This window comes from Gymnoscopelus microlampas (genome assembly GCF_963454915.1).
Source record: "Gymnoscopelus microlampas genome assembly, chromosome: 9".
Classification (NCBI taxonomy): Eukaryota; Metazoa; Chordata; class Actinopteri; order Myctophiformes; family Myctophidae; genus Gymnoscopelus; species Gymnoscopelus microlampas.
The window spans coordinates 55,330,220-55,349,593 of record NC_139946.1 but is presented as its reverse complement, the minus strand read 5'-3'; the positions used below and the strand labels follow the sequence as shown (position 1 = coordinate 55,349,593).

Here is a 19,374-nt window from a genome sequence, read left to right as displayed (position 1 = left end):
TAAAATGAATATCAAATATCTAAATACTGAATCAAGCAACTTAAAAACTGTCTGGGGGCGGGGCTTACAAAAGCCTGAGTAGACCATAAAATGACCCAACGTTTTTTTTAAAAGTGAAATATCCCTTTAAGTAAAGTATCTGAGTACTTGGTCCACCGCTGCAGCTGGCCCAGGAGATGAGGGGGGTGATGGGTCCGCGGGCCGTGCTGGTGATCAGGTTGCTCTCGGCGGTGCATCCTCTGGGTCCGGACGTGGATCATGTGATCCGCAGTGTGTGTGTCCAGATCTGTGTGTCCTGTGGCCACGCCCTGCCCTCTGCGCTGACCGCCAACACACACACACACCTGGTCCGCTTCTTTAACGAGCTGCTACTGAAGGTACACACACACTAATCTAACAGATTCTGCTCTGCGTTTGAATCTGTCGGTAGCCGTGTTGACAACCCGTGCACATTGGTTGCCATCAGATCAGGAAGCAGGCCCCGCTTTACCCAATCAAATGTAGTGGGCGGGATTTACGTGTGTGCCGTTCCTTCCCCACTAGAAACAAACCGAAACTCATTTAACAATAGCGTCCTCGAAGCCGACAAAACCACGGAAAGTTAGTAACATTTTAACTTGCTCTTTCATCATAGAAACAAGTGGCTTATAACCAAAACCATCCATGTTCTCTGGGAGAAGTGGTGTTAGTGTTCTGTGGAGAAATATTGTTAGTGGGAATGAAAACATAGTCGCACCACCGTAAGTGAAAGGCTGAAGGCAGACCAAAACCCCTGGTTTCCCTGAACACGGGTCGTCCGTTCAGCTCCGCCCAGAGCCAAGTGAATAAGTAAAAAACAGCTGAGGGCGCTGTTTTTACTTTTTATTTGGCGATGGGTTCCCAGATTGCACACACACACCCACACACACACACACACACACAGACACACACACACACACACACGTACACGTTTGGAATTCCGGACTTGAACTTGTAACAGAGTATTTCTTTATTACGTAAATGATACTTTTACTTAAAAGAAGTGAGTACTTTTTCCACTGTGTGTTGCAGGTTTCTCATCAAGGAGACACGGTGCTGATCATCTTAGACGCTGTGGACCGTCTGGCTGAAAACCAACACGGTAGAGATGCTTTAAATTATTATTAAACCATTTAATCAGTGATAAAAAGTAATAAAACTAACATAAGTCTGTGAATATATTGCTACTGAAAAATTGCTACTAAATACTGTATCTACATGCTCACAATGTGTCACATTGTAACTCATTGTGTGACTGTAAATCGGCTATTTTTCGAACTGACAAAATATAAAATAGGTCATAATTAGTTCATGTCAACAAAAACGAAGTCCACAACGCATCGCAATGCGACATAATAATAATAATGTAAATCTACTAAGTCAGGGGTCTTCAACAGGGGGTCCGGCACCCCTAGGGGGTCCTCAGAGTTACTACAGGGGGTCCGCCAAATCTTTGTGTGATATGTTTTTTTTTTACCTTAACCACTTGAACCCTAGCATCCCTTTTCTGAGGAGAACTCGCGCTGCGAGAGGTTGTGGGCTTGTAGATCTGCTATTTTCGGCAAAGAGGTATAGGTGTAGAGGGAAAAAAGAGCAGACCAAGTAAACAAAAAAAGCTGAATCTGAAACACAATTTTATACAATATAGAGTAGGGGGTCCCTGCTTCATCTCTCTCTCAGCTAGGGGGTCCTTGGCCTGAAAACGTTGAAGATCCCTGTACTAAGTGACTTGTAACAAAAGCGGTAAATGAATATTTTTGACGAGACATGCTATTTTCAACGGCTTATAACAAGTGAACAGGATGTCGTCATGACATTTATTTTTCTCTTCGTGGAAGCACAGTAAAACCCCTCGTGTTTAGCAACCATCAGGGGATCCATCATACTGGAGATAAATATTCTGTGACTGCTTGAAAAGGCAAGAAAATCGAAAGATCACATTTTTTGAAAAAAATCCCCAAAAAATGTTATCAAGATTATTCTTAAATAGCAGATCTACAAGCTCATAGAGCGGCACTCGGTGCCGCACTATGAGCTTGTATATCTGCTATTTATGAATAGCCAAAGAAATCCAAAGTGACACAGATGCGTTCCAGGCCTTAATGGGTTAAGTACAGTACTCGAGTAAATGTACTTAGTTACTTTTCCACCACTTTGCAAACCAAAGGCGGCGACCTCCTCCACTGGCTGCCCTTTGACCTCCCGCCCAACGTGCACGTGGTGGTGTCGGCCGACGCGCAGAGCGCCGTCTGCCGCGCCCTGCGCCTCAAGATGGACGCCTTCGCGGGCCCCGCCCCCCTGGAGGTGGAGCCTCTGTCACGTGACGAGGGGAGCGACATCGTGGCGGCGCACATGCAGGTACAGCGACAGTGATTTAAAAAAAATGTTTTACTTAAAGTTGTAGTAGGTAAGTCCAAAAAATATATATCTTTTTAGCAACCTCTGCTGGTCACTACCGTCATTGCAGGTCCTTAGTGCATTCCTGCATTACCCAGAATTCCATTTGTTTTCACCGGAAGGCGGAAGCGTTTCAGAAAGTGTTATTTTTGTTGTTTTATACCATTGGTTCTCAAAGTGGGGTCCGGGGACCCCCAAGGGTACTTGAGGGGGTTCCAGGGGGTCCCCAGCCAAATGATGGATAGGAACCAAATGGACCCTTATGGGTCTGTAACTCTGAGAGTGTACAAATGGAACCAAATGGACCCTAACGGGTCCATTTGGTTCCATTTGTACACTCTCAGAGTTACATTGACATCAATTTTACAATATAAATTGTGGTCCAAGTGATAGAAATGCCATTAAATGGGGGTCCGTAGCCCTAATGCATGTTAAACTGGGGGTCCTTGAAATTAAAATGATTGAGAATCACTGCTAGAGCTGTAAAAACCTTCTCTTATGGGGGTCCCTGGCATATCTTTTTAAATGGGGGTCCGTGGGCTAATAAGTGTCAATTTGGGGGTCCTTGACATGAAAAAGTTTGAGAACCACTGTTTTATACTATATCTGCGGATCGTTTCTCTTAGCCAGTGGAGCTTTAGTTACGGTGAGCTGTGTTTTATTTTGCTGTTGTTTATATATAGGCTATATATTTATTTTATAATATATATAAATGAACTGTTCCAGGCGTCCCAGAGGAGGCTGACCTCGGAGCAGACAGAACTGGTTCTTAGCGGTTTGGAGCGGACAGGAAGTCCTCTCCACCTGACCCTGATGCTCAGCGCCGCGCGCCGCTGGCTCTCCTACACGCCGGCCCGGGAGCTCCGCCTCGGCGCCGACGCACAGGATATGATGTCACAGCACTTCCTGTTCCTGGAGGAGAAGCACGGCAGGAAGCTGGTGGGCGCCGCGCTGGGCTACATCGCTCTGTCCAGGTGCGTGTGCGTGCGTGTGTGTGTGTGTGTGTGTGTGTGTGTGTGTGTGTGTGTGTGTGTGTGTGTGTGTGTGTGTGTGTGTGTGTGTGTGTGTGTGTGTGTGTGTGTGTGTGTGTGTGTGTGCACATGTGCGCGCAGGTGTTCTGAGCCACCATGTGTGTGTGTGTGCATGTCTTTAAAGTGCCAAGCCCTGAGAAATCCGGAGTTTTTACTTAATGTCGTTTTATAGACCGTCACGGTCTGATCTTGAATCCGAAGGGAGCAGTAAAACTGTAGCACAAACATATACGGAAATAATGGATTTAGCATCCGTCATTCGGTTGCCGTCGACTCCATGTTTGTAGTTTTTTTTCTTTCGCCTATATCTCTGTTCTTTTTTTTGTGTCCATTTTTCTGAGGAGACGCGTGTTTCCAACGGCCTGTAGCGAAGGAGACACTCGCTCCGGATGCAATGTTTTGCTTCCGGAGCGATAGTCAGAGACTCCTGCTCCGGAAACAACACAGTGAATCGATCGATAAATATGGATCTAAACTTTTATGTCAACTTTAAAACTGTCTACTAAAAACACGAAAATCGCTCGAAAATCGCTTGGCACTGGGTGAGTGCATTATGAAAATACTCTGGCAGTCAAAGAGTTAAGTGGCGCATGTGTTGCACGCTTGTGTTGAATTAGTGTAACTGGTTGGCTGCATCTTTGTGTTGCAATCAGCTGCAGCTGTTGAGGCCATGCTCGAACATACGGACGGACAGACACACACACACACACACACACTGTCAAATGTAGGAGTGGTTGACAACTTGACACCACTCAAAAATAAAGATAGAAAGAAACAAAGAAAGATAGAAAGACACACCTCAACGTGACTCCGCCCCTCCCTCCTGACTCCACCCCTCCCTCCTGACTCCGCCCCTCCCTCCTCCCCCCCATGCAGGGAGGGTTTGCTGGAGGCGGAGCTCCGTGACGTGCTGTCCCTGGATGATGATGTCATCAGTGATGCGTACAGGTCCTCGCTGCCGCCCAACCCCTCGTTGCTCCGCCTCCCTCCCCTCCTCTGGGCTCAGATCAGATCTGATCTACAAGACCACGTGGTGGAGCGCTGGGTCAACGGGGTCATGCTGCTGGGGTTCAAGTACAGGTGAGCAGTGGTGTAAAGTAACTAAGTACATTTACTCAAGTACTGCACTTGAAGTACACTTTTGAGATTTTGTTTTAACTTTACTGGAGTATTTCAATGTTCTACTCCACTACATCATGTACTTTTTACTGTACTACAACTATTAGAAAACTATTTTTTTTTTGGTATAATGTATCATTCACAATGAGTACTTTTAGATGCCTATACGTTTGTTATCCTGAATACAAGCGTTTTACTTGCAATATAGAGTATTTCAGAGTACTGTCGTCCTGACGTCACTCGTTCATCCCCTGAGTCACAGAAGTAATGTCTCTATGGAGAATAACATTGGGTCATCATAGAATCGTCTCATATGTGACTGAGTACAATGGTTTATGCCGCAAGTGAGCATTTTTAATTTGTACAGATTATTAAAATAGAGAATATAAGCTTTCATATGATGTATCATTCATTGAAATTGGAATATTTAAAGAAGTGTCTCTCCACCCCCCAAAATAACTGAGACTCGCTCAAAAGCAGCCTAGTAGAGCCTACTTTGCTATACAAATGTAACCATTTAATGATTCTCCCACGACTATATTTTGCAATACAAACCTTCTTCAACATTCGAACTGTGTTAATATGAAGAAGAAAAAAAACGAAAAACACAACAAAAACAAATCAAAGTTAAATTCCCATTTTACTCTGTTTCATATAAGAATTGTGGTTAGAAAATAAACAAACTGTCTCAGCGATACTGTCAGGGAGGAGGTTCTGTATCGTTTATGATAGTCAGTCACTCATATTTGATACAGTTGGTTTTTGGCGAAAATTTAACTCATTCGGCGGAAGTAACATTATCGTTTTCTCACCGTCAGTTGATGCTTCATATCCATAAGAGTCAAACCGCCGGGGTCATTTATTTGTTTTTGGAACACAGTTCTTATTTGACGAGATATTACACACGTTAATATGGGAATTCAGAACGGGGGTAAAAAACGCGACCCAGGTAGAATGCGTAAATTACGTTAGACGTTGGTGCTCTATTGTGTATTGTTACGTTTAATTAAAGAGGTGGTGCCATGGTTTTGCACCTTTTCTGTTTTTCATGTGTCTATGAGGTTGATAGATAGATTCATTTGATTGATACTTCCACGTAAAAACATAATTTCAACAATTTCTGTATACTTTTTTGAAAAAAATCTTCCTCCTAGTATAACCATAATACCTGATGATTATGTTTTAAGGGGGGGGGAAATCACTGAAAGCTTTACTTACGGCACCCTGTCTTTAAAGGACGACTTCACCTATTTTGAACCTTATATCTTAATATAATTGGTACTCACTAATATTCATTATAATATGACAACATATCTGTCTACTCACTCTGTGTCTCAGAGAAGGGCTGTGGACACTTCAGAAACCTGCCTACCAGTGACCTCATCGGTAGGCAGGTTTGGACATTTCAAACAAGATTTATTTATTTATTTATTTTATTAATGTGAGTAAGTACAATGGCTTCTATTATATAGCATGCTAACTTTACAGAAATATGTGTGTGTGCACGTGTGTGTGCGTGTGTGTATGTGTGTGTGTGTGTGTGTGTGTGTGTGCGCGCGCGTGTGTGTGTGTGTGTGTGTGTGTGTGTGTGTGTGTGCAGGCAGCTAGCTGAAGCAGTCAGGCAGCGCTACCTGACGGCAGAGCAGAGGAATCGGACTCACAGGCACCTGGCAGATTACTTCCTGGGTCGCTGGGGTCACGGCAAACTGAAACCCATCTGTCTGCCATCACTGAGTCTGCTGGTGTCTGACAGGAAGGTACACACTACACACTACACACACTACACACACACACTACACACACACACACAACACACTACACACACACACACACACACACACACACTACACGCTACACACACACACACACACACACACACACACACACACACACACACACACACACACACACACACACAGGAGGAAAATCCGCCATCCCACGTTTCGCCACTAGGTGCAGAATTTGTGTACCGTTTCTGCGTGGTTGTGTGGCGATCGGGTCCAATTAGTTCAGTGACCATGGGGTTAAAGAATGGTTCAGAGCAGTGTTGATTTTGTCGACTAAAACTATGACGAAAAATGTTGGTCGACTACCTTTTTACACTGACAAATACTAAATAAAAACTAAGACTAGTGGAGAAGAGATCAGTCATTTTAATAAAAAGTCATTTTATGTTTGGCTGCACTCAGGTGTTGCGCTCTGAAAATAGCTTTAGATCTACAAGCTCACAACGTGTCGCGCTGCGACACGTTGTGAGCTTGTAGATCTAAAGCTGTTTTCAGCATGCAACCAAGTGTAAAATCAGTCATTACGACGCCATCAAGGCACCGCCAACATACCTTTTAGTCGACTAAAACTTAGCCTCGGAAACCCATGCCTTTTTTTTTGTTACAAAAGAAAAAAAGTCTGGGGGAACCTTGCAGGAATGTGGTTTCTAAACCTTGTTATCTCCTAACCAATCAGAGTGCAGGGGGGCGTCGCTCTAAATTTGGTGACGTCAGCGTGTTCCGTGCACAGGCCGTGGGGGGGAGGGCAGGGGAGGCGGGGACATAGATTGGTGAAGCAATAGGAAGCGGCGCTGGAATCCAAACGCCTGGGTTTGGATCCGCCCGTCAAGACCATTGATAGGGCTCGCTCTTTCAGGCTTCAAATAAAACTAGATCAACAGTAAGACATTTCAGATGACTATTTCTGGTCCCCTAAAGAGGAGGGGCCACCTACGTCACACATACAGGAAGTAAAGCAGAGATGGCAGGTCTTTGCTCTTATATTTTTTTGTCTTGCCGTCTTCTTCATCGTCCCGTGTCGTCCTGTCGTCTCGCTAGGTCCCGCCCCAGCCGCTGTGGTTTGCTCCGGGATTGGCCAACGTCAGGAAGCTTCAGGAGCTGCCCTATCACCTGCTCCACGCCGGCTTGTGGGAGGAGCTACGGCAGGAAGTGATCGGTAGGCTCCCAGGGAGATGTCTTAAACTCATTCAGTGCCAATGAAATAAAAAAAATAATTGCGAACTGTGCCAGCAATTTTTCAATATTCTTATACCTTTTTGAAGTAGTCACAGAATATTTATCTCCAGTATATTGGATCCCCTGATGGGTGCTAATCACTGAGGGTTGCACTGTGTGGTTTCACAAATGTCAACAAGGTCATTGGACCTTGTTGACATTAGTTGTCTGCCTTTTGAAAATAACAAAATAACACTGAAAAATACATAGTTAAAAAAAAGTGCTCAGGAGCCGAGATACAGCCTTTTTCAGTAAAAAGTTAAACAAGAAGTGAATGGAGGGGGCATGGTGGCGCAGTCGGTAGCGCTGTCGCCTCACAGCTAGAAGGTCCTGGGTTCGATTCCCACAGGGGACACTGTGGGCGCTGGGGGCGTGTTCTCTCCTCCGCGTCATCAGCACCCATACCCTAGGTGGGGTTGGCGAAAGGGTCTTTCTGTGTGGAGTTTGCATGTTCTCCCCGTGTCTCCTAGGGTAGTTAATACCCTCATAAAAACATACAGTAATCCTGGTCTCTATACTGCCTCCCCCTGGCCAGCCGGGGCGTCTGATGGAGGGGAAAGGAACTGGTTGGAATAACGTGTTCCTTCCACGCGTTACGTCCAACCAGGGAAACTCCCCCCTGTCAGGTGACAAGAAGGTCAGATGGCTCTCATGCATTGAAGGAGGCATGAGCTTGGCCCTGGCCTCCCTAGGTTGGCAGAGGGAGTGTAGTGCCCAGGATTACATAGACAATTGCCACTGGGTGTAAAACGTAGGGTTACAAAATCGTGGGATAAAAATGTAAAAAAAAAGTGAATGGAGCAGCAAATCTTCAAATGATGATATCTTGGGTTCTGAACGTTTTTTTTCTTCCAAAAAATGATTTTTTTTTTTTTTACATTTTTCTTCAAAAACACGTCAAACACGTCATTGGCACCCAGCGCCATTGCGGTAAAACATGTGAAACACGTCAATGGCACTCAATGACTTAACAGACACTTATAATAACCTACATAATGATATGTTTCATAACATCCCAAGGTGTTATATGCTATATTAAACTTGCCTAATGGTTGGACGGTGGACGACACTAACGTAACATCCGAGGAGCTCCGATCCGCATCAAACTTGGCACAAACACTGTTCAGGGGTCTGGCGTGACAATAGTCACACCCACATAAGATCAATATGTGAACACACAGATTAGGACGGAGCTACTACACACATCATTTCACAGAGTGACGTTCTATGGAACACCACTCACTCACTCACTCACTCACTCACTCACTCATGGAATTATGTAAGAAGGCCCACTGCTTCCATCTAGTGGCGTTACAAAAATACAGCACCCTCTGACATGTAATGAACCTGGGAGCCTTTTAAAACGTCTTTTTTTTTAAAAATGCATTAATATATATATATATGTATATTTATTATTATTATTATAATTATTTTTGGACAGATAAAGTGATCCAAAGATGTACTGCTCCATTCACTTCCTGGTTAAAGTATTTGGGAAATCGCCTGTATCTCGGCTCCTTTGTTTTACTATGTGTCATTGGCGAGACATGCTATTTTCAACGGCATATAACAAGAGAACGGGAGGTCGCGTTTTTTTTTCCCTTCTTTTTTTTCCCACGGAAGCACAGTGAAACCCTCCGTGATTAGCAACCAATAAATGTGTGTGGGGTGGTGGTGATTATTTTCAACAAAACAAATGAATCAATCCTCCTCTCCTCTCCTCTCCTCTCCTCTCCTCTCCTCTCCTCTCCTCTCCTCTCCTCTCCTCTCAGGTAAAGCAGAGTGGTTGTACAGTAAGAGCAGGGTGTTAGGGGTTAACAGTGTGATAGAGGACTTGTCTCAGTGTTCAGGACACATGGAGTGTCCTCAGACGCTGCTGATCAGAGACGCTCTGTCTCTCATCAAACCCACCCTGGACTACCTCAACGGAGACATGGGTCAGTACCACACACACACACACACACACACACACACACACACACACACACACACACACACACACACACACACACACACACACACACACACACACACACACACACACACACAGATCCATGAATTCAAGTCTCCATGGGCTGACTAATCGATAGAAAAAAACTATTTTTTGGGTGAACTATTCTTTAATTCTTTATTTTCTCGTTCACAGCCAGACTTATTTCTGGATGTGTTTGCTCACTGCCAGCAATTTAGTATTTTTTTAAAACTTTCAACAGGTCACAATTTTTTTGTATTCATTACGATCGCAAATCCAATCGTTTGTAAACACAGCGGCTATACGTGCACGCCGCCCAGACAACAGACATTCCGATCGAGTCGGAGTCCTTCTCCTCCAGCCCAGCGTAAAAACACCATGTATCGCCACGTGAACGGACGGCTCACTTACTTTTTCAGATCGCCACAGACCTTGCTAAATCCCTTATGATCGCGTGTCCAACTGTGTGTAGACACACAGGGTAGGTGTGTGAGTGGCCCAGAGAAGACATTTTCAATCCGCGACATTCCATTTTGCAGTAGTAGCAGCTTCTAAACAGCGTTCCACGGCGGAGAAAAACAAAGCCGAGATAATGCCGTTTTAGACGGGGACTTAAACAGGAATCAGGCGGAAACGAAAATCTTCGGTTGACGTCATTTCCGTATCCGGGTGTGTTACAATGAAATGTATCCCTATGATGAAGGACGGTGAGATCTTTATAAAATCAATGTTGTTTTTGTTTCACGTAAATCATTACGTTTTTTACTTTCTTGACAGGGAATGAGTTAATACGTATTTTATTGTCATGTTTTCCTATGAAGGCCACCAGACACGCCCCTTTGGGTTTTCTGGCTTCTCCAGCTCATCATATTTTGTGAGTGTATAAGGTGTGTGTGTGTGTGTGTGTGTGTGTGTGTGTGTGTGTGTGTGTGTGTGTGTGTGTGTGTGTGTGTGTGTGTGTGTGTGTGTGTGTGTGTGTGTGTGTGTGTGTGTGTGTGTGTGTGTGTGCGCGTGCGCGTGCGCGTGCGTGTGCGTGTGTGTCTCTCTTCCAGACATGGCTCTGTTCTACAGCGAGCTATTGGCCAGACTCTTCTCCCTGGCCACGCCCTACCCCTCTCTGATTGGCCAGCTGTGTCGTCAGTGTGAGGAGTGGCTGTTGACCTGCAACGAACCCGTCCTGGTGCCCAAGTGCACCTTCCTGCCGCCACCAGGGGGGGCGCTACAACACACACTCACTGCATTCCACAGAGGTAGGAACTAAACTCACTGATATAAGAAGTTCTGGGGCCACGGTGGTGCAGTCGGTAGCGCTGTCTCCTCACAGCTACAAGGTCCTGGAATAATGTGTTCCTTCCACGCGCTGCGTCCAACTGGGGAAACTACGGTTGGACGTAGCGTGATAAGAAGGCTTGTTAGCTCTCATGCATTGAAGGAGGCATGAGCTCGGCTCTGGGCTCTCCCATGGCTGGCAGAGGGAGTGTAGCGCCCAGGATTACTTAGACAATTTGCACTGGGTGAAAAGAAAATGTTGGGATAAGATTTTGTTAAAGCGTATTTTGTAAAGCGCTTCTATCCGAAGCGCTTTACATTGATTGTGCCATTAACCCATTCACACACACATTCATACACCGATGGCAGAGAAAACCATGCAAGGCACCAACCTGCTCATCAGGAGCAATTAGGGGTTCAGCGTCTTGCTCAAGGACACTTCTACACTAACTCTAGGGGAGCCCCCCAGCCCGGGATCGAACTGGGAACCTTGCGGTTTTCCAGTTCACTCTACCCGGCCACTCTACCCCTGAGCCACTGCCGCCCAATTGTATTTTATATCGTTGGAAAGCCTGAGTTGTCACCTCTACAACGAGGTTCAACTTGTAAGGATCGTACATGTACGTGTGTGTGCGTGTGCGTGCGTGCGTGTGCATGTGTGCCGGTCAGTCAGTCACAGGTATGTGTCAGTCACAGGTATTCCACGAATGCACGATACTAACAAGTTATACCTCGTTGTAAAGGTGACTAATCAACGATTACAACTGTGTGTGTGTGTGTGTGTGTGTGTGTGTGTGTGCGTGTGCGTGTGGGCAGGCATAATTGTTGTCCGCTGTGTTTGACAAGTATGCCAACTTTTGTTTTGTATGTAACAATGCCCTGCTTTACATGCACTTTGTAACGGGCTGTTTTCCCTTTATCTGACTGCACTGGCAGTGTTTATGTCCTTTGTACATCTTGTACTTCTGCGTATGTGGATATAAATACATATTTCAAATGTGTAGGTGTAACGTGTATAGATGTGTGTGTGGAGACGGGTCAGATGGTATCCGGGTCAGAAGAAGGTCCAGTGACGGCGTGGAACCTCACACACGCACAACTCGTCTACACACTGCAAGGACACACAGGTTTGTGCGTGCTGTAAGGGATATTATTTGGATAAAAGACAAAAGGTTTATTGTCCAAAAGTGTTTGTTTGTTTGTGTCATCATTTTCAATTTCACTTACTTATCCTGTACCCTATGAGTTCTCTCTAAAAAAAATGAGTATGCTGACCTGAAAATATAATTTATTTTTTACTAAAGAGCTGGAGAGACAGGGAGACCCCTACTGAACTAGTATTTAACCCTTTAAGACATGGGACGCGTCTTTGTAGCATTTTTAGACTTTACAGATTTTAGACTTTGGCTATTCAAAAATAGCAGATCTACAAGCTCATAGCGCGGCACCGAGTGCCGCGCTATGAGCTTGTAGATCTGCTATTTTTGAAAAATCGTATTTTTTTTTGCAAATCTTGAGATTTGAGCGAACATTTGTAACTCAAATCTTTGCTTCTGGGGGATTCAACAGTTTTTTTTTTTTTTTTCCCATCTAAAAATATATGTTGCAGGGACCCCCAAAAGCAAAGATTCAAGTAAAACATTTTCGCTTTAAAACAATATATATTAAAAGATTTGCACACATTTTCACGACATTTCAGAAATAGCAGATCTACAAGCTCATAGCGCGTCACCGAGTGCCGCGCTATGAGCTTGTATATCTGCTATTTTTGAATAGCCAAAGTGTAAAATAATGCTTTTTAGTTCAAATCAAAAAATGACACAGTTCCAGGTCTTAATGGGTTAAGCCCAGAGATCATTCAAGTTTTATCTTTTTTAAATGTCTGATATATTTATTTATTTATTTATTTAAACATCTGTGGTCTACAGGAGCCGTCCTGTCCGTCAGGCTGATCGACAGGGCCTCCCACTGCCTCTCATTGGCTGCAGACGGCTCTCTGAGGAGGTGGAGCCTGTTGACTGGCAGGCAGGTGTACTGCATCCAGGAGGCGGGGCCACTGGACCCCGCCCCTTCCTCCGTACACCTGTACCTGTCTGAGCGGAGGGGCGTGGCCTTCGTCTACTCAGGAGATCAGGTACGATTATTGTTTTGTTGTTTCGTATCAACGAATCAACGTGAAAAGATGCAAATATGTTTTATCTAATCGATAAGTCTGATTAACCGATGAGCGTTTTATACTTCATTTTACAACAGTGTCACACAAAAAGAGTATTACATTTCTAAAAGAAAAAAGAAATGAAATAGTATAAATGAAAAAAGTAATTGAAAAAACATGCTTTGAAACATACATTAGAACAGGGGTGACTTTGATGATGTAGAGCCATGGTTCTCAAAGTGGGGTCCGGGGACCCCCAGGGGTACTTGAGGGGGTTCCAGGGGGTCCCCAGCTAAATGATGGACAGGAACCAAATGGACCCTTATGGGTCTGTAACTCTGAGAGTGTACAAATGGAACCAAATGGACCCTAACAGGTCCATTTGGTTCCATTTGTACACTCTCAGAGGTAAATTAACATTGGTTCTACAATGTGAATTGGGGTCCCAGAGGTATAAATGCCATTAAATTACAACTTGTTCAAAATGCGGCAGCCAGAATTTTAACTAAAACTAGAATGAGAGAACATATCACTCCAGTTCTAGCTTCACTACACTGGCTCCCGGTTGTTTTTAGGATTGATTTTAAAATTCTTTTAATAGTTTATAAAGCTCTAAATGGTCTGGCACCTTCCTACCTCTATGACTGCCTAGAGAGACATGATCCAAACCAGACCCTCAGGTCTTCAAGTGCTGACCTACTCGAGGTGCCTAAAATGACATATAAAAAATACGGTGAAGCAGCATTCTGCTTTTACGGACCAACAGTGTGGAATAAACTCCCATTACACCTAAAACAGGCAGCCTCTGTCGATAGCTTTAAAGCACAGCTCAAGACCTATTTCTTCACTCTTGCTTTTAGCTGACTCTTTGGTTGATTTTTAAGTCCTCACAGTATTGCCTATTTTAATGTTTTATGCTTTTGCTTTTATTTTATTTTTTGTTTGCTTTATTGTTAAATTGGTTGTAACTGTAACTGTATTCTTGCTCTGTAAAGCACTTTGCGCTGCATTTCATGTCATGAAAGGTGCTATACAAAATAAAGTTTATTATTATTATTAAATGGGGGTCTGTAGCCCTAATGCATGTTAAACTGAGGGTCCTTGAAATTAAAATGTTTGAGAATCACTGCTAGAGCCATAAAACCTTCTTTTATTGGGGTCCCTGGCTTATCTTTTCAAATGGGGGTCCACGGGGTAATAAGTGTCAATTAGGGGGTCCTTGACATGAAAAAGTTTGAGAACCACTGATGTAACGGACCACTATATTTCCACACTCACTCCAGAGGAACACATTGCACATACTGTTGGGCAAACACCTCTTATCTCCGTACTTTCTTCGTAAATGAATGCCGTACCTTGCCATTCTATGTCACACAAAAATAGCAAAAGTAGCGGATCTACAAACTCAAAACGTGTCGCAATGCGACGCGTTTTGATCTTGTAGATCTGCTATTTTTGCTATTCTGGAGTGGAATCTGAAGTGGAATCCTGAAAAGTAACATTTTTATTTAATTTCAAATGCATTTAGTTATACTTATTTTAACTTTATGAACTTAAATACAAATACATTGGACATAAAAAAGACAATAGGATTTTAATAAGCTACCAATATAGACTGAAGTAATTAAAGCGGGTCATGTTTGTATGTTAGGAATCATAACAGCTGAAATCAATATTATATCACTATTCTGATATTAACCTGCGGGCCGCATTAAAGGGACACTTCACCCAAAAAAAAAATTGTTTCAATGGATTAGTCACCCCATGGAGACTTGAATTTGTGGATTTTTTAAAGTTTTTGTCTCATTCCTAAGACAATAATTTGATGACCAGTGGACCGGTAGGCAGCGGTTCCGGTAGGAGACACAACGACTCGTTGTGTCTCCTACCGGAACCGCTGCCGGTCATCAAATTATTGTCTTAGGAATGAGACAAAAAACTGGTAAGTGGTAAGTCCGCGTCCGCCTGAGCCGACTCAGCGTCGTTCAAGTTACGTTACCATTAAGTGTCTGCCGTCGCGGGTACCCTCGACACCCTCAAATCCTTTGACGTTTGATGACGTTTGACGTTTGTGTGTGTGATATCAGCTAGAGCAGACCATCTCACAGCTAGGCTACAGATGTAAACTTTTTTTTTTTTTTTATCTTTGGTGGCCTAGGGCACAAGTTGGTTGTGAGGGGCCTGCAATTAAGGTACTGCTCAATATCAGCTATTATAGGAAGCCGCTCAATTTGGTGGAGGCGTTGTTTCCTTTACCCATGATTGTTGTCTGCTGTGTTTGACAAGTATGCCAACATTAGTGTATGTTAACAATGTTCTGCCTTATATGCACTTTGTAACTGGCTGTGTTGTGTGCAGGTCAGAGCGTGGTTGGTGTCAACTGGCCAGCAGGTTCTGTCCGTCCCTCAGGGTGGGCGGGGCCAAGTTCTGGCCGTTCTTGACGACATGCTGGTCACTCTGACGGAAGATGGGCGTGTCCAAACCTCACATCCAGGAAGTGATGGGTGTGTCCAAACCTCACATCCAGGAAGTGATGGGTGTGTCCAAACCTCAAATCCAGGAAGTGATGGGTGTGTCCAAACCTCACATCCAGGAAGTGAAACCCAGCGACCAGAGACTCAGCTGGACGACTGCCAGCGAGCGCTGACCGTGGCGGCGGTCGCTACTCTGTCCAGACGAGGCCGCGTGATGATCATCGCTAAGGAAGGACTCCTCTGTCAGGTAGAGACCAGTACAACCACAGCCTGATACTGTTGTACTGGGAGCTGACCCGAATTACCAGTATAACCTGTGTGTGTGTGTGTGTGTGTGTGTGTGTGTGTGTGTGTGTGTGTGTGTGTGTGTGTGTGTGTGTGTGTGTGTGTGTGTGTGTGTGTGTGTGTGTGTGCGTGCGTGTGTTACAGGTGTACAGAACAGGCAGACAGTCAGTCAGTGAGTTTCCAGTGATTCCATCTCTTCTCACAGTGACTGAAGATGAGAAACTTCTGTTAGCAGGTGCGTTGTTAGAGTTGTTATTATTATTATTATTATTATTATTATGATATAATGTATTATTGTGTTGTATGTTTTATTATGGGTGATTAACAACTTCAAGGTCCCTATTGGCCGTCTAAGTGCACCTAGCAAGTTTTGGAAGTTTACCATGCTGGGAACTGGAGTTATGGCTGTTTAAAGCCCAGCAAATAGGAATTGTAGATCGGCTATTTTCACTTCCTGTTTGCCGTTTGCCACGGCCCTGCAGTTTTACGAAAACTCAAGCTTTTGATAACTTTTCATCGTTAAGGTCTTTTGTGTACGCTGAGCCAATTTGAGGCGGATCCGACAATCCGCCTTGGGGGAGTTTGTTAACCCATTAAGACCTGGAACGCATCTGTGTCATTTTTAGATTTGAGCTAAAAAAGCAATATTTTACACTTTGGCTATTCAAAAATAGCAGATCTACAAGCTCGTAGCGCGGCACTGAGTGCCGCGCTACGAGCTTGTAGATCTGCTATTTTTGAAAAATCGTGAAAATGTGTGCAAGTCTTTGAATATTGTTTTAAAGCGAATTTCTTTTTTCATCTTTGCTTCTGGGGGGTCCCTGGGACATTTTTTTTTTAAATGGAGGTCCACAGACAAATACATATCATTTTGGGGGTCCTTGACATGAAAAAGTTTGAGCACCACTGATATAGAAACATATGTTTTTCAGAAAACTGTTGAGATTTATAGGAGACATTTGTAGAATCGGCTTCAGGTCTTAATCCTTAATATACTGTACATACATTTGTTCGTTCATTCATTCATTCATTCATTCATTCATTCATTCATTCATTCATTCATACACTCAGTCATTCATACACACATTCATGCATTCATTCATGTATTCATGTATTCATGTATTCATTCATGTATTCATTCATGTATTCATTCATGTATTCATTCATGTATTCATTCATGTATTCATTCATGTATTCATGTATTCATTCATGTATTCATGTATTCATGTATTCATGTATTCATGTCATCAGGCAGTAACAGGACTCTCAGTGTGTTCAACATTGAGGCGGATCCAGTTCCAGTGGATCCGTTCCTGTCTCTGCAGCACGATGAGAGGGTTCTGTGTGCGTGTGTGTCCTCTGATGGAAGAACACTGGCCTCTGGAGCGCTGGACCAGCTGATCCGGGTCAGAACCACACACACACACACACACACACACACACACACACACACACACACACACACACACACACACACACACACACACACACACACACACACACACACACACAGTGTAGTTACCTTGCCATGATGTAACCCAAAGGTGGGCAAGAAATTAAAAATAATTGCTCCTTTGATTAGAAATTAATAATTCCAAATATGCTCCTCATTGACTTACATTGTATGGTGAAACAGCTCTCAAAGTCACTCTTTTAGCACATAAACGAACACAAACAAAGCTGATTCAGACAATATACAGTAGAATCAGCTCAAACTCAAAATGACATCAATTTCTTACATACGGCTAAGAGTAAGACATCAGCTGATTCCACTGCAACACAGTCATTCTTATGTCTCTGAACAAATAACACAACCGGACAAAGAATGCAAATATTCATCATACTTACTGAAATATGATATAGCCCTGAATGCAATTCATAAGACTTTTTACAAAAGCTGAAAATCTACATAAAATTCTCCCTAAAGATACCAACACCCATCGTTTAATAAAGACGTTAACTTCCTGTTGATTTGACTATTTTGACTGAGAAGAAAACCCGGACTGGATCCTCCGGATCCGGATCTTCAAATAGTAATCATTTGAGAAACCAATGGACTAAACCAGTGGTTTTCAACCTTTTTTCGCGTCAAGGACCCCCAAATTGACACATATTAGCCCACGGACCCCCATTCGAAAAGATATGCCAAGGACTCAACCATTTTGATTTCTTGGGGGTCCCAATCTACACTGTATCATCATCATTAGTGTTCATTTAACTCTGAGAGTGTACAAATGGCGGGTCCATTTGGTTCCATTTGTACACTCTCAGAGTTAGAGACACATAAGGGTCAATTTGGTTCCTAACTATTAGTGTGGCTGGGGACCCCCTGGAACCCCCTCAAGAACCACTGGCTGAGAACCACTGGACTAAACGTGTGACACCTGTGTGTTGTTGTGGTCAAGGTGTGGTCGGTCACTACAGGCGCATTGCTGGACAGCCTGTGTGGGATGGACGCCGCGGTCAGCTGCCTGGCCATGTGGAGCGACGGCGGCGTGGCGTCCGCCTCCGCCGAGGCCGACTGCGTCAAGCTCTGGAGCCTCAAGTACGATTCCCAGCACCGGCCCGCCGCCCACGCGCCCTCGGGTCTGCCCCTCGTGGCGCTGGCCAAGGACGGGGACACGGTGCACTACGTGACCTCTGAGGGCCCCAAGGAGGTCAGGACTTACAACTGTACCACAGGTAAGAGGTGTGTGTGTGTGTGTGTGTGTGTGTGTGTGTGTGTGTGTGTGTGTGTGTGTGTGTGTGTACCGTATGTATGTATGTATGTATGTATGTATGTATGTATTGTGGAGTATCGCCACAATGCCGCCTGTCAGGTAAGCACCACACCAGGGAGAGGCCATGGGACAGAGACAGAGGGAGACCTCGCAGGGAGCGCACCAGCCTGGGCAGCGTCATAGAAGGGCGTTACCTGCCACTCACCATCATGAATCAGCCCCAACTGAGCGCAGCTGCGACGACAGGTTAGGTGTGGCACCAATCTACAAAAGTGGCTACTCTGTCTCAGTCTGGGATTGGCTCTCCTGGTGAATGGACGGGTGCTACAGGCGGCAACCTGTGGGAGTTAATCACACATACCGGAGCACAATGCATGGATACTGAGCGATGACGCTGTGGCGCACGGATCCAAACAAAGAGACATTGTGATGCATGTAAATACCCCGACCCGGGGTGAATTTTGAGTTGGACTTTATTATTTGAAGTTACATGAAAAGTAATACCAAGGGCCTGCGGGTCATATATCTGAAAAGGTGTCAAATAAATACCCTTAAGTGGGCTTGTACCCTGCATTTTGTGTTTGGCTTTGATCAGTTCCCCACATTTGGTGGAGAATGCGGGCATTCTGATCCACGCCAAACCCCCCCCAAAAAAAAAGAGGAAAAAAAAACATGGAGCAGGCCAACGCACTTACGGCCCTGTTGAGGAGCCAAACAGATTTGCAGACAGCGGTACAAAAATTAATTGACAGAATTAGCCGTGATGTGGCTAGCACACGCGCCCCTAGAGAAGTACTCACTAAATTGACACCAGAAGATGATATTGAAGCGTACCTGGAGGTGTTTGAGCGCACCGCAGCCCGAGAGAGGTGGCCAGTCGGAGACTGGGCCTCACTCTTGGCCCCATTCCTCACCGGCGAGGCCCAGCGTGT

At 44.5% G+C, this 19,374-nt stretch overlaps 1 protein-coding gene across 1 annotated transcript in view; it reads left to right on the top strand.

Annotated features, from left to right (window-relative positions):
* nwd1 (NACHT and WD repeat domain containing 1) overlaps positions 1-19,374 on the top strand; it is a 44,269-nt gene that overhangs the window by 14,379 nt on the left and 10,516 nt on the right. The window contains exons 7-20 of the mRNA XM_084066252.1: positions 165-377; positions 1,051-1,120; positions 2,186-2,376; positions 3,142-3,389; positions 4,323-4,526; positions 6,166-6,322; positions 7,391-7,508; positions 9,340-9,504; positions 10,592-10,789; positions 12,737-12,942; positions 15,322-15,684; positions 15,867-15,957; positions 16,974-17,128; positions 18,128-18,404. Of these exons, the coding sequence (XP_083922378.1) occupies positions 165-377; positions 1,051-1,120; positions 2,186-2,376; positions 3,142-3,389; positions 4,323-4,526; positions 6,166-6,322; positions 7,391-7,508; positions 9,340-9,504; positions 10,592-10,789; positions 12,737-12,942; positions 15,322-15,684; positions 15,867-15,957; positions 16,974-17,128; positions 18,128-18,404 (2,656 nt within the window). The remainder of the gene's footprint in view (positions 1-164; positions 378-1,050; positions 1,121-2,185; positions 2,377-3,141; positions 3,390-4,322; positions 4,527-6,165; positions 6,323-7,390; positions 7,509-9,339; positions 9,505-10,591; positions 10,790-12,736; positions 12,943-15,321; positions 15,685-15,866; positions 15,958-16,973; positions 17,129-18,127; positions 18,405-19,374) is intronic.